This window comes from Dermacentor albipictus, chromosome 1, assembly GCF_038994185.2.
Source record: "Dermacentor albipictus isolate Rhodes 1998 colony chromosome 1, USDA_Dalb.pri_finalv2, whole genome shotgun sequence".
Lineage (NCBI taxonomy): Eukaryota > Metazoa > Arthropoda > Arachnida > Ixodida > Ixodidae > Dermacentor > Dermacentor albipictus.
Genome location: NC_091821.1, coordinates 492,857,467 through 492,881,823, shown reverse-complemented (window position 1 = coordinate 492,881,823; position 24,357 = coordinate 492,857,467). Strand labels below are relative to the sequence as shown.

Here is a 24,357-nt window from a genome sequence, read left to right as displayed (position 1 = left end):
TTCTGTTTCTGCTGGCTGGCAATACAAAATGGACGCTTCTCTGCTATTGCAGCGGTGGTGTACACGAAGTCGGCACAGCTGAAGATGCACTTCACGCTTGCTTCGTAAGGTTATTTTTGCAGCCGAATACAGCAGAGTGGCAGCTCGTCGACCTTGAGTCATCTGACATCACAGAAATCCCAGACAGAACATGTTAGAATTGCACTGATTCGCACTTATACTGCTACCTTTTCAAGTTGCCACTGGGAGAAATCGAATCCACACACCCCAGTGCGAGGAGTAGAGAGGTGCAGTGCACTGGTTCGAAGCTACGTTCCTCCTTGCCGATAAAATGGTCTATACTTCACAAATGCATTACCGCGTACCACCACTGTATTGTGGCGAAGCTGACTTTCGAGAACTGGCATGATGCAACGCTTGACCCTTGCCGTGCTTTCTGCATTTCAAGGCCACCAAACGAGGATGACAACGGTGTAGTCAGCGGCGAATTCTCTCAATGAAATACATGGCACTGAACAGCAGGAAGCTTGGTAGTGAACGTCGAAACACCTAGCTAGCACCACCGTGGCCATTGCCATGGTGGTGGCTACAGTTGCCAGCGGACCAGCATGCGAGAGCGCTGGTTCGAGGCTGCGAGATAATAAAAACCGTTCTCAAACAAGCCTCCCCCAACAAGTGTCTCTACTCACCAATGTCCTCGCTAGCAAAGACGACAAGCCTGCGTGCGATGAAGAGTGGGTCCTCCCCTCCGGCCAACATGCGTGCCAGGTAGTAGAGTGCTGCATTCGCATCACTACCTCGCATAGACTTGATGAAGGCAGAGATGATGTCATAGTGCTGGTCGCCTGCACAGTAATTGTTAGGCAAGTCTTGTAGTGAGTGCATGCATAAAATGTTCAACTTTGTCAAACGTAGGGAACAAGGATACTTGTACATTTGTTCAGGGAGAATAAATTCAAATTTGCATTCAAGTCTGACAAATATGGTCAAGCAAAACATATTTTTGAGGTTTATTAATGCTTTGCTGTTCAAACAGGCTTTTTGCATTGAGGTACACAATAGTTTGACCAAGTCAAAAACGTTTGTGGGCGGGATACAAACTGTTACACCGGTCAGCACACACATTTCCCTCCGTCTTGCACTCCCTGTTATGGAACTCAAATTTGTTTACTTATTTTCAATACTGCTAGCATTTTCAGGTTGCTAAAGGGTGGGAAAAATAAGATAAGGTTAAAAAAAGGCTTTTTTAGTCTTTCTTGGAATGTGTAAACCAAACTACACTCGGCCAATATGAGATAATCATGATCATTCCTGTCAACAATTATCAGCATCAGAAGTGCTGACTTACATAGAAGTCTCAATGTTTTGGAGAAGGCATTTGCATTTGATGAGCTGAAGGCATTTTATGAGCCGAAGCTCATCAATATGTTGGCAAATTAAGCGTGGGATCGATGTTCAGTTTCCAATCATAAAGTACATAAAAAAATTTTAATTTGAAGGCACAGCAGTACCACCTGTATAAAGCCACTGTTTGGCTTATATTGCATGCTAGCCACACAATGCTTTATTTGAGCAGTTCAGTGTTTTAAGCTCACAAGAAATTTATTGTATCATGTAATCTCCAGAGCACAAACAGTCACCAACACTTCTAAGCACGCATGTTGCTCGATCCAGATAAAATTTGGTCACCAACACTCACTCTGGATGATTGTTTTTGGCATTCTACGCAGTCTTTTCTGTTTCTATGTTTTAAAAATAGTATGTGTTGGCACATACTATAAATTATCGGCACACAGTGAAGTAGTAATGAGAGATACGGTTAAAATTTGAATCCAGAAGGTTGTTCAGATCTAAAAGGAAGAAGTTTAGAAAAATGCATGTGCTACTGATCAATCTACCGATTGCACTACCGATAACATCTGTGTTGTACTAATGTATTGAAGCACTAATGCACTTTTTTTTATTTCATTGATGTGCCAAACCCCCGTATGCAGAGATGCAACTAAGTCGAAGCACATGCTTGACTTGATCAGAGGGACGCCTGTCGGGAACGCGCCGAAGGAAACGCAGTGAGCGTCTTTGGGCACGTTAACGCCAGGCGTCATCTAAATCAAGTCAAGCATGTGCTTCGACTTAAGTTGCATTTCTGCATACGGGGGGAAGTGTTATTGCATACAAGCATATTTTTTTTAACTTTTGTTGCTGTATTCACCACTCCTATCTAGGTCAAATATTGAACTGATAGTATTTTCAAGTTAATCAATAAAAAGAACATACTACTGATCCTTTTCATGACAAATGAATAGCTATGTTGGTGGCAAACGTGCAGGCACTAGCGTCACATTTTGATCCAGCACTATTTTTGGTATGATTTTCCACAGTAGGTCCTTGGCAGCCATCATGCCTACATACCTGCTCTGTCGTAATGGAAATGAGTCCTCTTCAAGCCTTCCTTGATGCCCTCGGCTGTGATTCGCTGGCCTCCTCCCGTGCTGCGGTGAGCCTCGACAGCTGTCTGGAGCGAGTTGAGGGCTGTGCGGGCATCTCCATCACACATGGCTGCCAAAAAGTCCACCGCTTCTTCCTCCATCAATAGCTGCCTGCCAAAAGCATATGTAATCCACAAAGTGTGTTTTTTTGAATTCCCGGATGACACCTAGGATACAAGGCTACAAGAAGTATTTCAGATGCTTCCAAACCTCGCCGTGCAAAAATGCCATGGAGCAAATCGGTCAGTCCTCACCTACTGCTGAGATAGTACTCTTAGTATGCCTGACCTTGACTCAACGGTTCTTTCCATCGTCCCGACTGTACACATCAATATCGATGAACAGTCTATCATAGTCAAGGCGCACGCACTGTCCTTGTTTTCATTCATCCTGCGCAGACTTCCAAAGAAGCTTGTATTTGGTAACTGTTTCCTGGCTGCAGTTATCAGTAATAGATATGTCAGTTCCCTTTAGTTTTTTACAGTATTTGTATACTTATGACTTTTCTCTGGAATCGTAAAGCGTTAGAATAACAGGTCGCGCCTGTTTGCTCTGCCATTTCCCGATCCTAAGTATTCATTCAACTGTGTGCAGAGTTACATTCAGATGTTTGTCAAATAAATCGGTAAGCACTTTCGTAGGTAGTTCTTCTGTTGTTTCTTTTTCGCCTTCCAGAATTCCGAAAACCACGAGGTTATTTCGTCTGCTTCTGTATTCCAATTACACAAGCCTATCATGCAGTGTTTTTACAGACGCGTTCAGGGTTCTGTTTGTCTTATTCAACTCGGCTTGGTCCCTGACAACCTGCACCTTCTTCTCAACTTGTTTTATTTTCTTGCTCAAGGCAGCTAAATCCGTCTTGATGGCTTGTTGTCCGTCAAGCAGCTCTTCCAACAGCGCTGCTGTGTTAGGACCTGGATTCGTCTCAACATCACCAGATAACAACAGACACAGAGAAGTGAATGACAAATAAAACACTTTTGGGCACGGCAGCACTACAATGAAGCAATTATCATTCTTGTAACCATAATACGAATAGAAACCAACCTGTTCAAGGAACAGAGTACGAGTTACAGGTGACATGGCTTCTGCTGTGCCACCGTGCCCACTGATGCAGGCTGCTGAATCCACTGCCTTTATAAGACAGGACGAACTTCCCGTGATGCTCCTGTAGTATCTGGTGCCGAGGGTGTCGCTGACAGGCACTTCCCAGTCGAGGACGACCATATCAGGAACGGGTCCAGCGATACACGTGTTGTATGCGTTCTCATGGCAAGATGCGCAGATCAACAGCACCTGTTCGAGGAACAGAAGACGAGTTACAGGTGACATGGCTTCTGCGGTGCCACCGTGCCCACTGATGCAGGCTGCTGAATCCACTGCCTTTATAAGACAGGACGAAGTTCCCGTGATGCTCCCGTAGTATCTGGTGCCGAGGGTGTCACTGACAGGCACTTCCCAGTCGAGGACGGCCATATCAGGAACGGGTCCAGCGATACATGTGTTGTACGCGTTCTCATGGCAAGATGCGCAGATCAACAGCACCTGTTCAAGGAACAGAAGACGAGTTACAGGTGACATGGCTTCTGCGGTGCCACCATGCCGTTGTGATGATGAGCTACCTTGTCACTGGCAGTTAAGGAGATAAAGGCTAAATTTATCAATGAAAGAAGAACTTTTGTATTTTCAGCTGATGTCTTAGTATAATTGTGACCCAGTAAAACTATTTTGTGGACTTAGATAACCTAACTTTTCTGCCAAGCACATGCAGTGCTGCAATTGGGCAGCGGTTTAGCACCCACCTCAGAGCCGCAGGGTTCTTGGTTCAAACCCCACGTACATTTGTTAACTTCTTGCTTACATCATTTTCATTTCCAAGGCTTCGAGCACGGTGTTGCAAGCAGCCGCAATGCTACCAGAAAGCATGATGTTAAAGGCATTCCCCAATACCTAGCTCATAACTAATTAGCACAGTAAAAGAACACAATGTCCATGGTGCTCGTCTTGTCGGAACCGTACCAACTGTGATGGTGCTTCCAATTATTATGTGCATCTTTACTCAGATGGTGCACAATGGTCTGGCATATGCTATACATGTGGCATGCTGCAACATGCATCCTGCAAAGATGCACCAAGAGTATATGTCAATTTTTAAGCTGCCTTCAACAGTTTAAGCTTCTTGGTTCTTAAGTGGAAGTATTTTCAGGCTGCTTTGAATGAAAGAACTTATGCACAATACTACCACTTGAAGTGACTGAATGTTCCAGTGGCACACTGGAAGATGATGGGAAGAGTGCTTTATTTTATGTCTTTCTAAATGAGCAAGTGGTGCGCAAGAGTGTCAAGGGAATATACAGTTAAATTTGATATAACGAACTCCAGTATAACAAAATTCTCAATATAACAAAGTATTTACCTTTTCATAACTTCTTGTCCATAGAACACCACATATTTAGAACCTCAACATAACGAAGTATGTTTATATTAGATTTCAATATAACCAAATTTCCCTGCCGCCACAAAGGAATGGCAAGACATTAAACGAAAACATCTGTGGACACAGGCGGTAAAAGCGTTAAATTACAAGCAGCTTCTTGCAAACGCATCCTCTCAAATCACGTGCGGCGCCACAAGAGTGACCGCCAAAGTGGAGCTGCATGATGTTCTGCATAAAGTCCAAGTGCAATAAGATCCCATCGCATCTCGCACACTGTATGCTTTAGGTGAGTGAAAGTGTGCAAGGGTGAGACAATAAAGATGGTGACTTCACGAGTGCCACCTTCTCACGCAAGCAAAGGGAAAGAAGGGGACGGGAACGAGCTCTGTAACCCGATCAAGCATGTGTGAGTGGGCGAAGTGGGGGGTAAGTTGTTGTGCATCTCGTGCGTCTCGGCTGTGCCTGCACATGGCTGTAAGCATGACTGAGTGCATAAGTAACCACGCAAGCTGCTTTAAAGGTAATCTCTTGCCTGTGCAAAGAGTGGGCCTGCCAAGACGGCATGGCACCTTGTTCGAGGTTGCGTAATCTCGAGTCTCGGTAACCCATTGGAGTGAGACGTAGACAAAGCATTTGCTCCCCGCTGCTGGCACTGTTTCTGATAGCATGATCCCAGTGCGTGCGACGCTATCAGCTGTGGAAGCGGAGTGCACGTAAAAGCATGGCTGGCTTCGCTTAATTCGTACCACTGAGAACATATCGACGCGCGTGGCATGAAACCGTATCATTTGTCGCCGACTCCCAAATTAATCAAAATGAATTGTTTTCTCTGTACTGGAGAAGAACGTGCAGCTGGCACTGCTTCGAGAAAGACGATGACAATGTGTGGTTGGAAGCCTTGTGTCTGTGTTGCTGAAGCTCTGTGTCCGCTTGCTATGTGCTCTGCTATCTGAGCGTCTAATCAATCGAACTATAATGCATCTCAACATTTGGTGGAGGTGTGGGGTCCTTCCCAAACCTGGAACTCCGCAGCCGGACGCTCCCTACCGTTTCTGCTATGCCTCAGGATGCTGCGCAGCCCAATACTCCCATGGTATCGCCTGTCGTCTGTCCCAGTGCTCTACGCCAACGAGATCCTCCGGTCTTCAGCGGCAACGACGACCATGACGTGGAGGATTGGCTCCCGTCATACGATCGCAAGAGTGCGCATAACAAGTGGGATGACAAAGCTAAACTGACTAACGTGATCTTCTATCTTCCTGGAGTCGCGAATCTCTGGTTCCGAAATCATGAATCTAACCTTTCCACCCGGACAGCTTTTACCTATTGTTTCAAAGAAGTCTTCGGTCGCCCTGCTGTGCGCAAGCTTCGCGCAGAACAACGCTTGCGTGGTCGCACTCAGCAAAAGGGTGAAAACTTCACCAGCTACATTGAAGACGTAGTTGACCTTTGCAGGCGCATTAATCCCGCCATGCCCGACTCTGAAAAGATCAAGAACTCATGAAGGGCATAGAGGATGACGCCTTTCAAATGCTCTTGGCGAAAAATCCTCAAACGATCGACGAGGTCATTACACTGCGCCAGAGCTACAATGAGCTCCACAAACAACGCCTTACCACGCGCCGAGCTGTCGCGCCGGATGACACGGTTTCGGCTTTAACTGACAGTTCTAGTGCTGCTTCCGCCCACTCTTCGTTCCTCGAACAAATCAAGCAATTCATTCGCGAAGAAGTCGCGCGCCAACTGTCACTGCTGCCTGCTACCCAGTCGTCTGAGTCCTCTCTGTCCCCGGAACTGTGACGCGTAATCCATGAACAAGTCTGCGACGCACTACCTCTCGCCAATCAGCCACCTTCAGCCACAGTCCCGCTCACTTACGCTGCCGTCGTTGCCAGGGCAAGACCTCCGCCTGAAGTTGCGCATTATACGCCCACAAGCGGCTTCTAAACCTCGCCTTCTGTAGCTACGAACTACGTGCCCAGAAGCAGCTTCTGCGCGCCTCCGCAGCCCCTACACCCAGCTCCAAACTGTGCTTCGCTACCTATACCCCCTGTTGATAATCCGTGGGGTACCCAAGACACTCGGCTGATCTGCTTCGCGTGTGGCTTTGCTGGACACATGGCACGGTTCTGCCGCCAGCGAGGTTGGTATCCTCCCGATACTGCGAGACTTCAAGGGAATGCTCTGTCATAATATATGGTACGCGGGAGTGCGAAGCCTAAACATATGAAGACGGTGCGCCGTGCGGTGGCGAAGAGGACCATCATCATCATCGACACCGATTTGGGAGCGCCGGCAGTGGCGCCTCAAAAAGCGTGGCGCGAGAGTGTGGCCCGTGGCCTGTGGCGTGAACAGTGCGCGAGGTTCGGCGGTCGCCGAAAAGCAGCTTCCTCGCTGGGCGTCTGGCCCATAGGAGCTATCGCCGGCCGCGCCAATACGCCACACCTGAAGCAACACTGTCGCCCGCTGGGAGGTTACCTCGCCCCGCTCTTCCGCTGGGCACTGGTCCAGGAGGGCTGGCGGTCCGGAACCAGGGCACTCGAGCGTTCGGGTGAGCGGCCACAGGGCTACCCCGCCAGCTGTGGACGCGACCCGGTGACTGCGGCCGGCTACCTGAGTGCCGCGAGGCGGTCCGACCCGGCCGTCCGACCCGGCCGTCCAACCCGGCCGTCCGACCCGGCCGACCGTCCCGGCCGTCCAACCCGGCCGTCCGACCCGGCCGACCGTCCCGGCCGTCCGACCCAGCTGTCCGACCCGACCGTCCTACACGGCTGTCCGACCCGCCGGCCGGCACTGTTGTCCGTCCCCGCTGGTCACGGCTGTCCGACCCGCCGGCCGACACTGTTGTCCGACCCCGCTGGCCGGCATCGGTTCAACGAGGTCTAAGACACGGCGACACAAGCTGCCGCCGGAACTGTAGGCCGATCGTAATCCACCGATACATATAGTGCATGTCGCCTATGAGGCATTTTGGAACACTGTGACGCGTGTGTGCCGTTATCCGTATTGTGTACGTCAATACATGTCTGATGTGTGTTTTTGCTTTGGCGTGCTGCTTCTCCCTTTTCTGGAGTGATCCGGCCCAATAACATCACAAACTGGCGAGCCTGCCAGGATTCACTCGTGAATACAGTGAAAGGGGGCAGTTTCGCTTGAGCGCAGACACACATTAGTAGACGGCACCATGGATTTAGAGAAAATAACGGCTATAGGACTCCAAATAGGATTGTCAGGCGCAGGACTTCGAAGATGGATTGAGGCCGAACAGGCAAAACAAAGGGACGAGAGAGCTGCGGAGCGAGAGGCAATCAAGGAAGCTGCTGAGTTAGCGCGCTTAGCTGACGAGAGGCAGCGTGAGATCCTCCAGCTAAAGCTGCAGCTTCAGGAAGGAGCTCGCAATGTGCCGGCAGCTGCTTCTGAAATTTTGACTGCGCCCAGCACCTCCTCGTCATCCCTCAATCCACAGAAGTTACTTCCTTTGTTCGACGAGAAACGCGATGACTTACACGCGTATATACAGCGATTTGAGCGCGTAGCGACAGGGCAGGACTGGCCACAAGAAAAATGGGCTCTTGCTTTGAGCATGTGTCTGTCTGGGGAAGCGCTAACTGTGATCGGTCGGATGACTGCCACCGATTCATTAGATTACCCAAAGGTAAAGAAAGCTTTGCTACAAAGGTTTCAATTCACGGCTCAAGGCTACCAAGAGAAGTTTCGTAAAGCACGAGCAGTAGAGGGCGAAACTGGAAGACAGTTAGCAGCAAGAATTTCAGCCTATTTTGACCATTGGATTGAGATGGCTAATGTGCCTAAAACATATGAAGATCTACGAAATCACATGATCTCTGAACAGTTTCTGCGTTGTTGTGAGCCAAAGCTAGTCATTTTCTTGAAGGAGCGAGAGTGCAAATCCCTTGACGAACTTGCTAGCTTGACGGATCGCTTTCTTGAAGCGCAGAACTGGACAAACCTAGGAAAGGGCCCCGATAACGCAAAGGATTCTGGTGGAAAGAACATTGAAGCTCCGAGGAAACCACAACTTATGTGCACCCTTTGTCATCGGTTTGGACATTTGGCTCCTGACTGCCGTGCCCCACCTAAGCGTATGCTGAAGTGTGAGTTGTGCGACAGAACGGGACACACAGCTGAAAATTGCCGAACTCGGTACGGGGACAACAAACCAAGTTCTTCGTGTGCATTCACCGAATCTCGGCCAGTCCGGACTCGTCCAGTGAAAGAATCAAAGCATCCAGGAAAGAAGACTCGCCAATCAAGTGACAGCGAGGACAAGAACCCTGGGACTGCTGTAACTTTCCTCATCGACGGGATGCCAGTGGTTGAAGGCCGGCTGCTGGGAAGAAGTGTTCGTGTATTACGAGACACCGGTTGTAATACTGCAATTGTCAGACGGGAACTCGTTCCAGAGGTGTATATGACGGGAAGAACGAGCAACGTTGTTCTTCTGGATGGCTCAACAAGCCACCTACCTGAAGCTGTCGTACAACTGAACACGCCGTACTTTACAGGAGAATTAACCATGGCATGTATGGACGAGCCCCTCTACGACGTAATTCTGGGAAATCTTCCAGGCGTCAGAGGACCATACGATCCGGACTATGACTGGAAGCACCCCGCTGCTCCCAACGCTGAGTCGTCGTCGATAGGGATGAAGCGTAATAATGCGCCTAGGAAGCCTCACCATGTATCGAGCGTGGCTGAAGCCAGAACTGAAGACCAAGGCAAGATTCGTCCCTTGTGCGTTCCGACAATCGCCTTACGTGACGTGACAAAAGGACAACTCATTGAAGAACAGCGGAAAGACCCGACGCTGAAACATATTTTTGCGAAAATAAGCAAGTCGTTTAACTCGGGAAAGGGCCACAGCTACGAATTCGTGGAAGAAAAAGGATTGTTGTATCGCCTTTACCACCGGGCCACTGGCAGAACCTTTAAGCAGGTGGTAATACCAACAGCATTTAGATCTGGCATATTAGAAGGGGCACATGAAAACATCATAGAAGGGCATAAAGGTGTCAGGAGAACAACCAATCGTATCCTACAAGAATTTTATTGGCCAGATGTGCACAGAGACGTAAAACGCTTCGTGAAGTCGTGCGACCAGTGCCAAAAGACAACCGCTAAAGGGAAAGTACAGGCCGCTCCACTTCCTCATCAGTGTGTGCTTGTGTGTGCGTGCAAGAATACAAGCTCGTTCGGTCCTGAAGTCTTAGAAGCGCCGACACAAGACCCTCCGAAGTCGAGAAAGCGCCGAGGACCAGGCCAGCGGAAACAAGCCCACAGAGGAGCGCGCCAGGCACGTCAACAGAGTGTTGCCTTGGAGTCTCCTTTTCCAGGAGTATTCTTTTACTGTTAACTACATAAAAGATTGTGACAATGTGGGAGCCGACTACTTGAGTCGAGTCGCGCGTAATCACCTGTTTATATATCAAAATGTGATTAGACATTGCGACATCTCAAGTGCTTAGTATTTAGTTGAAAGCGAACAGACTTGTGCGTTCGTTCTTTGACTGGGTGCAATGCCCTGTGAGCAAGATGTGTCGTGTACTCATATGAACAATCGGACAGACGTACATGACAATTTTCCTTTTTTTCTGTTTCTCATCCCGCGTCCTTGTGTTAGAATAGTTGCGAACAACTTTCTCGAAAAGGGGGGTATTGTCATAATATATGGTACGCGGGAGTGCGAAGCCTAAACATATGAAGACGGTGCGCCGTGCGGTGGCGAAGAGGACCATCATCATCATCGACACCGATTTGGGAGCGCCGGCAGTGGCGCCTCAAAAAGCGTGGCGCGAGAGTGTGGCCCGTGGCCTGTGGCGTGAACAGTGCGCGAGGTTCGGCGGTCGCCGAAAAGCAGCTTCCTCGCTGGGCGTCTGGCCCATAGGAGCTATCGCCGGCCGCGCCAATACGCCACACCTGAAGCAACACTGTCGCCCGCTGGGAGGTTACCTCGCCCCGCTCTTCCGCTGGGCACTGGTCCAGGAGGGCTGGCGGTCCGGAACCAGGGCACTCGAGCGTTCGGGTGAGCGGCCACAGGGCTACCCCGCCAGCTGTGGACGCGACCCGGTGACTGTGGCCGGCTACCTGAGCGCCGCGAGGCGGTCCGACCCGGCCGTCCAACCCGGCCGTCCGACCCGGCCGACCGTCCCGGCCGTCCGACCCGGCCGACCGTCCCGGCCGTCCAACCCGGCCGTCCGACCCGGCCGACCGTCCCGGCCGTCCGACCCAGCTGTCCGACCCGACCGTCCTACACGGCTGTCCGACCCGCCGGCCGGCACTGTTGTCCGTCCCCGCTGGTCACGGCTGTCCGACCCGCCGGCCGACACTGTTGTCCGACCCCGCTGGCCGGCATCGGTTCAACGAGGTCTAAGACACGGCGACACAAGCTGCCGCCGGAACTGTAGGCCGATCGTAATCCACCGATACACATAGTGCATGTCGCCTATGAGGCATTTTGGAACATTGTGACGCGTGTGTGCCGTTATCCGTATTGTGTACGTCAATACATGTCTGATGTGTGTTTTTGCTTTGGCGTGCTGCTTCTCCCTTTTCTGGAGTGATCCGGCCCAATAACATCACATGCTCCTGACTCACAGTCCCGCTATTCACCACCAGTTCTGCACTTCACTCCTTCATCTCCTGTTCCCCAAAGCTTCAACACTCATCGGTCTCCATCTCCCCGTCGACGTTCCTTGTCCCCCATCGTCCACTGCCCTTCGGCTGTGGAGGAAAACTAAAAGGCGCAGTTCCGGAGGCAAGAACTGTGACCTCTTCGAACTGCTCAAGCCCTCATTTATTCCCAACGAACGTCATTGAAGGTTTTGCCGAAGGTATCGCCATTCACACGCTTGTCGACACGGGTGCCACAGTGTCCGTGATTGCCGACCAGCTTCGCCGTACCCTCCGAAAAACTGCCATGCCATTTTCTGCCATTTCGCTACGCACAGCAAGCGCTGATCCTATTGAGCCCTTAGGAACATGTACCATCCGTGTCGCCATACAAGACAGTTTATACCACATTGAATTTGTTTTTCCCCGCTGCTCTCACGCCACCATTCTAGGATGGGACTTCCTCTCATCTCATCACGCTATTATTGATTGTGCCCGTGCATAACTTGCGCTGACTCCATTCTGCGGCAGTCTTGCTGAAGATTTGCCTCCACGTTCTGCTTGAGTGTTCGTTGCCACCGCCACTGATATCCCTCCTTTCTCTTCTGCCCTTGTACCCATTTCCTGTGCTGCTTTCTACGATTCTACAGTTCTTTTCACACCATCTCAACTTGCTGCACGCCATCATCCCTTCTTGCTTCCCTTTGCCCTCCTTCCCTTTCGCCAGGGCTCTAGCGCACTTTACGTTTCAAATCCGTTTTCGTGTCCATCAAGCTTACATCATGGCGAGTGCCTCAGTTTTGCTGATGAATTCGACATGAGCTCTGTCTACAATGTGCCTGATGACTCTACTCCTCTTCACGTTGACGCCATGACTCTCCCTGTCTCTGCACTTCCGCCTGCATGTGACCGAGAGTTTGCTCTGTCCATTGACCCCAACCTCACTCCGAGTCAGCGCACGCAGATCGTCGACCTTCTTGACCGATTTCGATCTTTTTCGACCTCCAGAAACAATGTTTAGGCGGTACCTCCACAGTCATTCATCACATCAACACCGGCAGCCATGCGCCGCTGCGCCAACGTCCACACGGTGTGTCCGCGACGGAGCGTCGTGTCATCGATGAGCACGTAGGAGTCATGCTGCGACGCGACGTGATACAGCCATCACACAGTCCTTGGGCTACTCCGGTAGTGCTGGTCAAAAAGAAAGATGGGACAATTCGTTTTTGTGTGGACTATCGTTGACTCAACAAGATAACCCGGAAAGATGTATACCCTCTTCCCCGTCTCGACGACGCACTGTACTGCCTCCAAGGCGCTGAATTCTTTTCGTCCTTAGACTTACGATCCAGTTATTGGCAGGTCCCGGTGGCTGATGCACACCGTCCGAAAACAGCATTTGTTACGCCTGAGGGCTTATATGAATTTACCGTGATGCCCTTTGGCCTCTGTAATGCGCCTGCAACTTTTGAAAGGATGATGGATAACATACTCCGGGGCCTCAAATAGACGTAGGCAAGGCAGACATGCCTTTGTTATCTCGATGACATTGTCATCTTTTCCCCGGACTTTTCTTTTCACCTGTTCCGACTCAAACGCATGCTCACTTGCCTTGCCGATGCTGGACTCCAGCTCAACTTGAAGAAGTGTTGCTTCGCCGCACGGCAGCTAGTCATCCTTGGCCACGTTGTTTCGAAAGATGGTGTGCTTCCAGATCCAACCAAACTCCAAGCCGTTGCCGAATTTCCAAGACCAAAGACCACAAAAGAACTCTGCAGCTTCATTGGATTATGCCCCTATTTTCGTTGTTTCATCTGCAACTTCACCACCATAATAGCGCCTTTGACGCAGCTTCTTGCGGGTGACCACGACCTCTTGGCTTGGCCACCAGCTTGCGATGCTGCATTCACGACGCTGCGGCGTATTCTAACCTCACCCCCCTACTTCTACATTTTGACCCAAGCGCACCGATAGAAATACACACGGATGCCAGTGGCGTCAGCATTGGCGCTGTTCTTGCACAACGAAAGACTGGCTTCGATGAATACGTTGTTGCCTTCACTAGCCGCACACACACGAAAGCGGAAGCAAACTATTCCGTTGCAGAAAAAGAATGCCTGGCTATCATTTGGGCCATAAATAAGTTCCGTCCTTACCTCTACGGTCGCCCGTTCGACGTCATCACGGACCACCATGCACTCTGCTGGCTGTCGTCCCTGAAAGATCCTTCAGGTCGGCTCGCTTGATGGGCGCTTCGCCTCCAAGAGTATGATATTCGAGTGCTGTACCGCTCAGGCCGTAAACATTTGGACGCGGATGCCTTGTCTCGCTCCCCAGTGTCAGGCCAGCCCAATTATCAGAAAGTATGAATATGCGAGTCCTCCCTCACCGCCACGGATATGCTTTCGGAGCAGCAGAAGGATCCATGGATTGTTGCTATGCTGGCTTTTCTGTCAGACCCATCAGCGCCTTCTACTGGCCGTGCATTCCGTCGCCAAGCACACCACCTCGCTGTTCGTGACGGACTCCTATACCGCCGTAACTACCTCTCGGACGGGCGTAAATGGTTACTCGTGGTTCCTCAGCATATATGTTCGGACATATGTGCAGCGTTTCACAATGACCCGCCATGCGCACATGCAGGAGTACTAAAAATGTACACGCGCCTGCGAATTTGTTATTACTGGTGCGGGATGTACCGATTCGTCCGCCAATATGTCCGCTCCTGCTTCGCATGAAAACACCGCAAGAATACCCCTCATGCCTTAGCTGCTCCACTGCAACCCTTGCCTTGCCCAGGACGGGCCTTTGACCGGGTCGGAGCTGATCTTTATGGGCCCCTTCAGAGTACTACAGATGGCAACCGCTGGGTGATAGTGGCGATAGACCATCTCACGCGTTACACGGATACTTCGCCTCTGCCCAACGCATCTGCGTGGGATGTTGCCAGATTCCTTCTGCATAACATCATACTTTGCCATGGAGCCCCCAAAGCCCACACATGGAGCCCACACATTTACTTCGGCAGATCAGCAGCGACAGAAGCACCTTCGGGATATGCCTTCCTCTCTGGCACCCTATGCCCCTGACTCACTAGTCTGGCTTTGGGTTCCTGCTACCAGCCCTGGACTTTCACCAAAGCTTGTTTCCAAGTACCAGGGTCCCTACCGTGTCGTCAGTCAAACGCCTTCTGTGAACTACTTGGTAGAACCCCTTGAGCCGCCTTCCGATAAGCGCCACCGAGGGCGCGAAATCGTGCACATTCAGCGGCTCAAGCCGTACTTTGATCCACCTGTGCTATCTTGCCCGTAGGTCGCCGAGACGGCTCCTCTTCTCCAGGGAGGCAATTGTACTGGAGAAGAACGCGCAACAGGCACTGCTTCGAGAAAGACGAAGACAACGTGTGGTTGGAAGCCTTGTGTCTGTGTTGCCAAAGCTCTGTATCCTCTCGCTACGTGCTCTGCTATCTGAGCGTCTAATCAATCGAACTATAACGCACCTTAACATCTCATTCAAATTTGTTTTTATCGATTGCCCAATAACTCATAGATTTCTGCGGCCCGTTTCCGTGTAAGAAAAATTGATCGGCGACTGTAGTTACTTGCATAAAAGGTCGAATTTCAATACAACGAAACTTCAATATAACGAAGCAAATTGCCAATTTTATCAACTTCGTTATATTGAGGTTTAACTATATTAAGCTTGTCAAAACCCAAGGGGATTAAGCAGAGCACACTGTGCAATATATTTTTAAGACTGGAATCTTCCTGCATGAACCCGCGAGGTGATTGACAGTGTAAAGGCCTGCATGACAAAGGGTGCAGTTCCCTACAGCACATGGCACAGAAGAGACTTTGGTATGTCCACAAGGTGCAGTGCAAGCAGCAGGCAAGAATATGCATGGAGCTTGCCACCAAACACCTTCTGCTTGCCCAGTCAGTTGCTCACACATGCTTCTGCCTTACAGCCATGCACCTTATCTTGCACAGTGTCCATGATCAGTTGAGCTGTGGTCTCTGAGATTGTACCAATGCACAACAGTGCTCATAACAAAGGTGTGAGTTATACGCTGACGATACAGTATAAGTGACCCCACCTTCTAAAGTGGTTTGGCGGCTATGGAATTTTTGCTTCCAAGAAGTAGGCTGTGGGTTCAATTTCTAGCTGCTTAATTCCAAAGGAAGAATGCTCATATACGATCCTCTGAGTGCAAGTTAAAGGTCTCCGGGTGATCAAAATTAATCCTCAATCCTCCAATACCGAATTTATCTGAGCCCCTGTATTGCTTTGGGATGTCAAAACCAATCAATCAATACATGACCTGATTGTAGCATTGACCGAGATTCAATGACAGTACACTACACGCCACCAAATAATATGAATGTTACATGTTGGTTAGTCACAACAAAAGGGGAAAAGTTTGTGGCAGTACTATAGAGTGTGAATATCGATACAAAGAAAGAGCTAGTTTAAGAATGTCACTGCAACACGCAGCATTCCTCTTCATTCCTGTCCATCTAGCAAACATCAGGTGCTGCAACAATAGTTAAAAAAGGCACTGTGACATACTGGCAGTACAGATAAGGTTCTTCAAGTTGTTTCAAGCGGAAGCTGAAAAAACAGATTATGAACTTATTTATTTATTTATGTGAAGTACCTTTCAGGCCCATAGGGCATTGTGTAAGGGGGGGCGAAAAATCCCAACAGTGCATACACAATCAGATAAAAAAGAAAAGAGCACAATACATGGTAAATAAAATTTGTGCACATAATAGCAATAAAGAAGAGGAGACTAAGCAATGCAGAAATAACGAGAAGTATGATACATAGTTTAAAGCACACGATAGCATAAAAAGCACATTGCGTATGAATAAGTCCAGAATTCATCAAACGTGTTTTCAGAAAATATACAAAAATAAAGGGGGGGGGGGGGCGAACGAAATGCTTAACTTCAAAATATGAATTGAAACATGAATATGAAACATGCTAAACAATGGCTTCAGTGAAATGTGTAATAAGTTGGTGATGGAATGTATCAGGATTAGACATAGATGCAATACTGTCTGGTAGATTGTTCTATAATCTGATGGCTCGTGGAAGTGCTGATGAATGCAAAGCTAAAGTGTCACCATAGATCCGTGCATGACTCAAATGATTGTGCAGTCTTTTGGACGCGTGGGATGGGACATCGAGGTGAAAGGAACATGATCTATTGGAGTGCACATATGAACTTGTGAAATACTGTTAGTAGAGCGATGTCCCGGCGTGTGGCTAAAGATTGGAGAAAAAGATCAGTTTTCATCTGAGTGACGCTTGAATCGTAGTTATAGTTTCTTGAAATACTGTGCGGCCCTATTTTGGTTCTAAAGTGGTGACCATGATGTTATGATAAAGAGACCAAATGGAGGAAGCAAACTCAAGTTGTGGGCGAACAAAAGTAAGGTAGGCTAGTTTGCGAATATTAGCAGGGGAACTTCTGAGTTTATTACTTAGGTACCCTAAAGACTTGGCGGCGACGGCGCATATGGATGTAATATGAAATGACCATGAAAGACCTGATGAAAGGTTTACACCGAGATATTTGTAATGGGAGACATGAGACAGTAAGTCATCTTGAATATGGTATGTACAACCAAAAATTTTATGTTTGCGGCTGAATGAGATGACTTTGCATTTTGATACGTTAAGGGTCATTAACCAAGTTTTGCACCCCCCCTTTTATACGATGAAGATCGGATTGGAATGCCATGTGGTCATTAGCAGATTTAATGGGGCGGTAGGTGATACAATCATCCGCAAAACTTCGCATACAGGAAGAAATTTTATTAGGTAAATTATTTACATAAATAAGAAATAATAATTGACAGACTACACTGCCCTGTGGCAGACCGGAGGTAACTGGGGAAAGGTTAGAGGACAGATTATTAACAAATATGAACTGTTGGCGATACGAAAGGAAGTTACGAAGCCATGATAAAGTTAACGAGTATAGCCGGAGTGATGATAATTTTGAAATCATGCGGCAATGAGCAACGTGGTCAAAGGCTTTGGTGAAGTCAAGAAATATACAATCAGTTTGTAGGTTATCATTCATATCAAAATGCAAGTCAGTTGTTAGTTCGAATAACTGTATTTCGCAGAAATTATTTTTTTCTAAACACATGTTGATTTCCGTAAAAAAAATTACTGTGCTCAAGATGATTGAAAACATTAAATGCGATTATGTGTTCTAGCATTTTGCAGCAAATGCACGTAAGAGAATAGGACGGTAATTTTCAGCTGAGGTTCTGTTTCCAGTTTTAAATATGGGTATTACTTTAGCTACCTTCCTGTCAGAGGGTAGTATTCCAATAGTTAAGGATTGCTGAAAAATGTTAAATAAAAGTTTACTAGACACTGAAATAGTATATTTTAATATTTTAGAATTAATGTCATCAATACCGGCTGACGTAGATACTTTAAGGTTATTTATGAGGCACATGATGCCTTCTTCAGTTATTTCAATGGGTGTCATGTACAGTCACTGACTAATTTCTCGGACTTCTAAAATTCGGACATGCCGGATTATTCGGTCTGCTTCGCGGCACCACCATTCCTCCCCATAGACCATAATGTATAACAACTGCCGAAAGTTCAGACACCTTGCAACCTCTCGTCTGATTTTTCGGACACTCCTTGAGCCAAACGTAACAGCGCAAACACCTAAGACAAGCCACAAAAAGAAAGACACGACACACACAGTGCCAGTGTGTGTCGTGTCTTTCTTTTTGTGACTTGTCTTAGGTGTTTCCGCTGTTACGTTTAGTTCAGAATTATGTACCAGCTAGGCCCGAATGAAGTGTTTCTGAAATTCCTTGAGCCAACTCGATCGAGAGCACCATGCACAAATTCTGACCGGTGCATGGTTCGACTTGCTGAACACCATTTTTGTTTTACGGAGCTTCCTTGCTGCCCCACGAAGTGGTGCTACTGCAAAGCCCCACTCATCATCATCGTTTCTGCCTGGTTCAACAGAGTGGCTACAGCAGTTCCGGTCTCAGATTAGTAAGCCACGTCAAGATAATCCAGCAGCTGATTTGTTTCTTCTTTGTACACGACGCTGTGAATAGGCCACGTTTTTCGTTTGTGCGACTGGTGTCGGCGTGGTACTGTTTGCTTTGTATGCTGCGTCGAAGTTGCGGTGATCCAACACGGTACACAGAAACATTGCGTCAAGTGTCTAATGACACTGACAGTGCCCGCGCAGACTGCGCTGGGGAATGCCAGCAAGTGGGTGCCGGGAGGCCTAGGACTTGTCGCCTTCCGATGTGCTCCCTACTGACACCCAAAATGTACTGCCAAGACCTGCGCAACGGTTGCATTGCGATTCCGGACACCGTCTCATTTGACAGTTTCACAGGTGTTGACACTGCTGTACTGACATGTGCAGAACTCGATGACGGCGAGATCATTTGTCAGGTTTCTACTATACCACCGGCCGACGACTCCTAGTACAAGCAGTGACTGTGCTTTCAGCCGCCTATAGTGACAGTACGACCCTCTCCGAGATTCAGGCTTATCTGATAGCGTGTAAATGGAACAGCGTGCAATGGCGCACTCACGATTTCTTCAAGCCTACTGCCGAGCCCGAATAAGTGCGTGGAAATAAAGGACTTTTTTTTTCTTAATTAACTGCTTTTTCGGACACCTGTTTATTCGGACATTTCCTCAGTTCCCTTGAGGTCCGAATAAACGGTTGGCGACTGTAGTGGTAATTAAGATCGGGAACTTCAGGAAGATTAGAGTGAACTTCTGAAGTGAACACAGATGAGAAGAAGGTGTTGAATATTGCAGGGCACTCATTGTCTGCGATGGGAGTGTTGTTACTTTGGAGGGAAATGAAACTAGTGTCACGATCAGGGTATATTTGCTTCCAAAACTTTTTAGGCTTAGTTTTCATAAGTGATGGAAGATCATGTGCAAAGTATTTATCTTTCACAGCGGATAAGGCAGAGCAATAGGATTTTAGACAGGCATTGTATCTATCCCAAGCTGAACGGGTACCCGCACGCTTGGCAATCTGGTATAACCGCTTTATTTTGTTCCTTAGTTGCTTAAGCTTCCTAGTGAACCAAGGGTTAGATTTATCTTTAGTCATTGTGATTAGATGGAGGTACTGGCTGACCAAAGCTGAAACCCTGTCTCTAAAGAGTATCCAGTTTTCATCAATGTCTCGGCTGTTAAATGAAGGTAGAAATTCATGGTAAAAGAGGTTTTCAAGTTCTGTGTTGATATCTGTGAAATTAGCTTTATTGTAATCGTAAATTGTCTTCATCACATAGCCTATAAACGGAACCGGAATGTCTATAAATTTAGCTGAAGTAAATGATGATCACTGAATCCATCCAAGTGCGTTATCTTTTTTATCGTTTTTGGTGCTGTTGTAAGTATTAGGTCTAATATATTGGTCTCACGGGTGGGTTGGTTAATGAGTTGAGTCAGGTTGTAATAAACGTCAAGTTACAGAATTCTGTTGAAATATGACACGATAATGATAGTTGAGTCAGGTTGCAATAAACGTCAAGTTACAGAATTCTGTTGAAATATGACACGATGATGATAGTTGAGCCCAGTTGATCAAGGGGTAATTAAAATCTCCAATGAGGTAGATGCTATCAGTAGGACATAGCTCAGTTGCCTTAGTAATACTGATGCACAACTCATTAACGAACGAATGTCAAGAATCTGGCGGATGGTAACAAGCACCTGTGAATAACTTAAGGAATGATATTAAACAGGCTGCCCAGACAATTTCGAGATTTGAATCAGTGTTAACTGAGTAAGACGTTACTGCCCTCTTTATTCCTAGAAGGATGCTACGGCCTCTTTTATGAGTACGATCTGGAAACAATACGATCGAATGCAGAAAACAATGGTAATCTGACAGCAAAGCATCAGCAGGTTATTCCACGTCATGTGGATATTAATGCGAATGACATAGCCACGCTTTGTAACTTACCCACTAGGTGAGTCCTTTTGTGAACTGTTGTTTTTGAAGACGAGCTCGACGTCCAGACGGGCCAGAGCACGGTGTAGGATCAGTGCCACCTCTGCAGTGGGGAGCTTCTCGAGCACAAAGACACGGCATCGTGAGAGCAGGGCTGAGTTGAGTGAAAAGGATGGGTTCTCTGTGGTCGCTCCCACCAGGACCACCGCACCGGACTCTACGGCTGGCAGGAAGACATCCTGTGAAGGGTTTTGGCTCTCTGCTCAGATCAAGGCAAAACTTTTCCATGCCCTATCTGAGATCATGCAAAGGGAACAGAAATATAGAGGGAACAAGATACAAAGACATCGAACTTCAGGAATAGTCACCGACCAGTAATTTAGACACTAATAATTCCGACATGGTCAATTATTTGGATAGCTCCAGGAACTGTCGCTCACATCTGCAAAAAAAATTTCACTACAGTCAACGAAAGACTTTTCGGATGCTTACGCGGCACTGCCACATACCCCACAAAGCCAATGTATAAGGTTATCTAAAATTTCGGACACTGAAACATTTTTGAAACCTTCAGATTTTTCTTACTTTTTGTGTTGACCACAGGTCCCAAAAGGCTTTGATTGAAGCTACTACTGCCACCATTTTGATTATCTCACAGCCTTGAACCAGCGTTCAAGGCTGTGAAGGCTGTGTTCTCGTGCACCGATCCAATGGCAGCCGTAGTAGTCGTATTGTGCTGTCATTAGGCCTACTTACTTCGACGTTCACGAGTTTCCCGCTGTTTGGTGCTGTGTTTTCTTGTAAAGGATTCGCCATTGTCAGCCACGGTGGCAACTCTGCCTCAGTCATTCTCGCCGATGGCTTCGAAGTGTGGCATGCACAGCAGGGGCCTAAAGCATTGCATAATACCTGTTCCCACAAGCCAGCTTTGCCACAATACAGCACTTTTACATGGTCAAGCATACTCAATGCACCGTGGTGAAGCATACCAAAAGTAGATAGGAGCCAGTGTCACAGGACATAGTCAAAGCCATTTATAATAAACTCAATAGTTCTGCAAAAAGTGGTCGTTGCGTGTGTAGTTTGTTATATATGAATTCGCTTATAAATATGCTCAAAAATTACCTGCATTGAAGCTGGCATTGGCAGTTACAATTCAGCAGCACTTTGGTACAAAAACTAGATTTTTAGTGTGATTTTTGTCCTCAGTACGTTCCAGTGCCTAGCTGCAAACTTGTGTTAGAAATGTTCATCTAAAGAATGAAATACAGTGTCGTGCGTTTCGGGACTGCAAGCACAGCTGCCATTTTTTATTCGGGAGTTTGTGATGTATTTTACTACCAGCAGGTCATGACTGTATTCTACAAAAGAGAGCAAAGCCTTTTAGTCAGCCGGGAGCATAAACTTCAAAAGTTACTGTGGCATTCTGCTGTTATGTGACGGTCTCGGACATCATGGTCTTGGCATTATGACTGCGCATCAGCCATAAAAGAGCCACAAAATCAAGTTATCTATGTCGCTTTGGGCAAAAAAAATGTGATGTTCAAAAGTCAAAAGGTTACCGTGAACCATTATCAGCAATCCGCAATGCATAAATGAAGCGCCACCGAACCGTGATCTCCCAAAAACAGTGTAGTAACCGCCAAACCTTTATGACATTGCTAGCGGCAGTGTCATGGTCCACCGTTTTCACCAAGTGGGGCCTTGCTACAGAAACGTTTGAGCAGCCGTCATTCTCATGATAGAAGGACATCGATGCTCGTTCAAAATCGTTGAAACAGGCGTAACGCACATGGTGCCGCACTGACAATTGCACAAAAACAAGAGTGACACCATCATGGCATCCGATATCGCACAGGTGCACATGCTAGTGCATGTTCTGCGCCATGCTGTTTGTGCTCTAGGTGCTGTACTTGGCATGCCATGAAAGCATGTGACCTTCACGTCTTATGAAATCCGCGGACAGTAATTGCTCGCATTTCTCGAAGGCCATATCATCATCCCAGTTTGACTGGAGTGGGGTGCATGCTGCAGTGTGCCCAGTTTGGTCGCACTTCCGTGCTCTGGTACTTCGTGTGTCCCCTCTTCTTACTGTGACTGGGTTTAAATCATTTGTTGTAACAGCACGTCAGTTTAAAAAGAACATTTGAAAATACCTGGAAGCAGTTTTAAGAGGTAGCTTTAGCTCAAGCCCAACTCTGACGCAGCCTATTCAAATACATGTAAAACGCAAAAACGTTTTTCTTAGATAACCCTTGGACCGATTTTAGTGAAATTTGTTGCATTTGAGAGAGAAAGAAAAATTCTAGTGACTGTTGGAAGCTGAATTTCGATTTAGAACCTCAATTCTATGAAAAGGATTTTCAAAAATATGAAAGTTTAAAAAAAATAGAAGCATGAAGTTTACAAACGCCTAGCTCTGCATCAAGAACAGATATCGTGGTTTTGTGAACGGCATCCATTAGATAATTGAAAACGGACAAATTCCATATGTCATTTTACATCTTACGTGAATTTGTTACATTGTTTACGAGGGTTCTGCAAAAGCTGTATTTCCATATTACAAAATATTTTGAGATTCATGTGTAACATATCAATTTTGTCCGCTTTAGATATTTTATTAGATGCAATTCACAGAATTGCATTATCATTTTTTGATGCTGAGTTACAGAGTTGTAAACTTAATGATTTTCAATAACAACTTTACGACCTAAATCTATAATTCAAAACTAACAGTCACTAGATTTTAAGTTTTTCTTTTAAATGCAACAAACCTCATCAAATTTGCTGCAGTGGTTGCCGAGAAAAACAAATTCTCCTTTTACATGTATTTAGATAGGAGCACCCGAGCGAAAGCTTCCTCTTAATTAGGCTGGATCAGAAAATCTTAAATGCAATGAAATATGATAGTTACAACCGATATATCCCTATACCTGGGACCACCATAAGTGGGTTTGACTGTAGTATGTTTTCCTTGATTATACACGCGTGCACTCGCCATCTCCTGTCACAGTATGAGCACCGAAATGCTTTAGATCATGGCGTTCAATATTTCAGATTTTATTTGCACATACACATGCTAATTCAGTCACTGAGACAGGCAGAAAACGCCATGATTAGGTTTTGATACAATGCCAATACTTCAAAATCAAAAGCAGCGAAGCATGCTACTAGCCACACCTAAACAACAGGGAAAAAACAAGCCAGCCAACTAAGCTACCAAGGCTGCATTTATGCGCCTGTTGCATGTAGTTCACACACCTAGGAGTTGTTTCCTTAATTGTTAAATAGTGACATGGTCTCGGGCTACTTGTTTGATTGAATTCTTGTTAGTCAGATTCATCAAACAGCTTCCTACGGTGCCAACTACACCCTCGGTCGTCAGTGCCGACGAGGGTGGCGGCTAGGTGACGAAAGTACCCAAGAATGGCTGTTGCAAAGAAACCCACTATCCTTCGGTTGTCCTAGCACTGTCAACATTTACATTACCAAGGGATATAGATTTGATGCATGCACTATCGACTATACTTCTGTCTATCTGTAGCAGCAGCATGAAATTGGTCTAAACACAGACTGAACAGGCTGCATGCAAACGTACATGCATGCCGCAATGAGTTAACAAGTTCGTTTATAGTCACATGTGGAATAAAGACATATTCTTTGATGTGCGTTCACAGCAACGCATTCAAAACCTTTTTGGCCACTTGTAGAATAAAGATAGTTACTTATTTGCTCTCTTACCCACAGCACCATTCAGGCACTACAGTGGGGGGGCTCACAGAGCAAAGTGACCCAACGATAGTAGTACAGTCGCC

At 47.2% G+C, this 24,357-nt stretch overlaps 1 protein-coding gene across 3 annotated transcripts in view; it reads right to left on the bottom strand.

Moving 5' to 3' along the window:
• Positions 1-24,357, bottom strand: part of LOC135913015 (ATPase WRNIP1-like) — an 89,893-nt gene that overhangs the window by 27,588 nt on the left and 37,948 nt on the right. For all 3 annotated transcript variants that reach the window (XM_065445667.1, XM_065445656.1, XM_065445660.1), the window contains exons 4-6: positions 20,555-20,781; positions 2,413-2,600; positions 690-845 (exon numbers count right to left, since the gene is read on the bottom strand). In XM_065445667.1, coding sequence (XP_065301739.1) covers positions 690-845; positions 2,413-2,600; positions 20,555-20,781 — 571 coding nt within the window. The remainder of the gene's footprint in view (positions 1-689; positions 846-2,412; positions 2,601-20,554; positions 20,782-24,357) is intronic.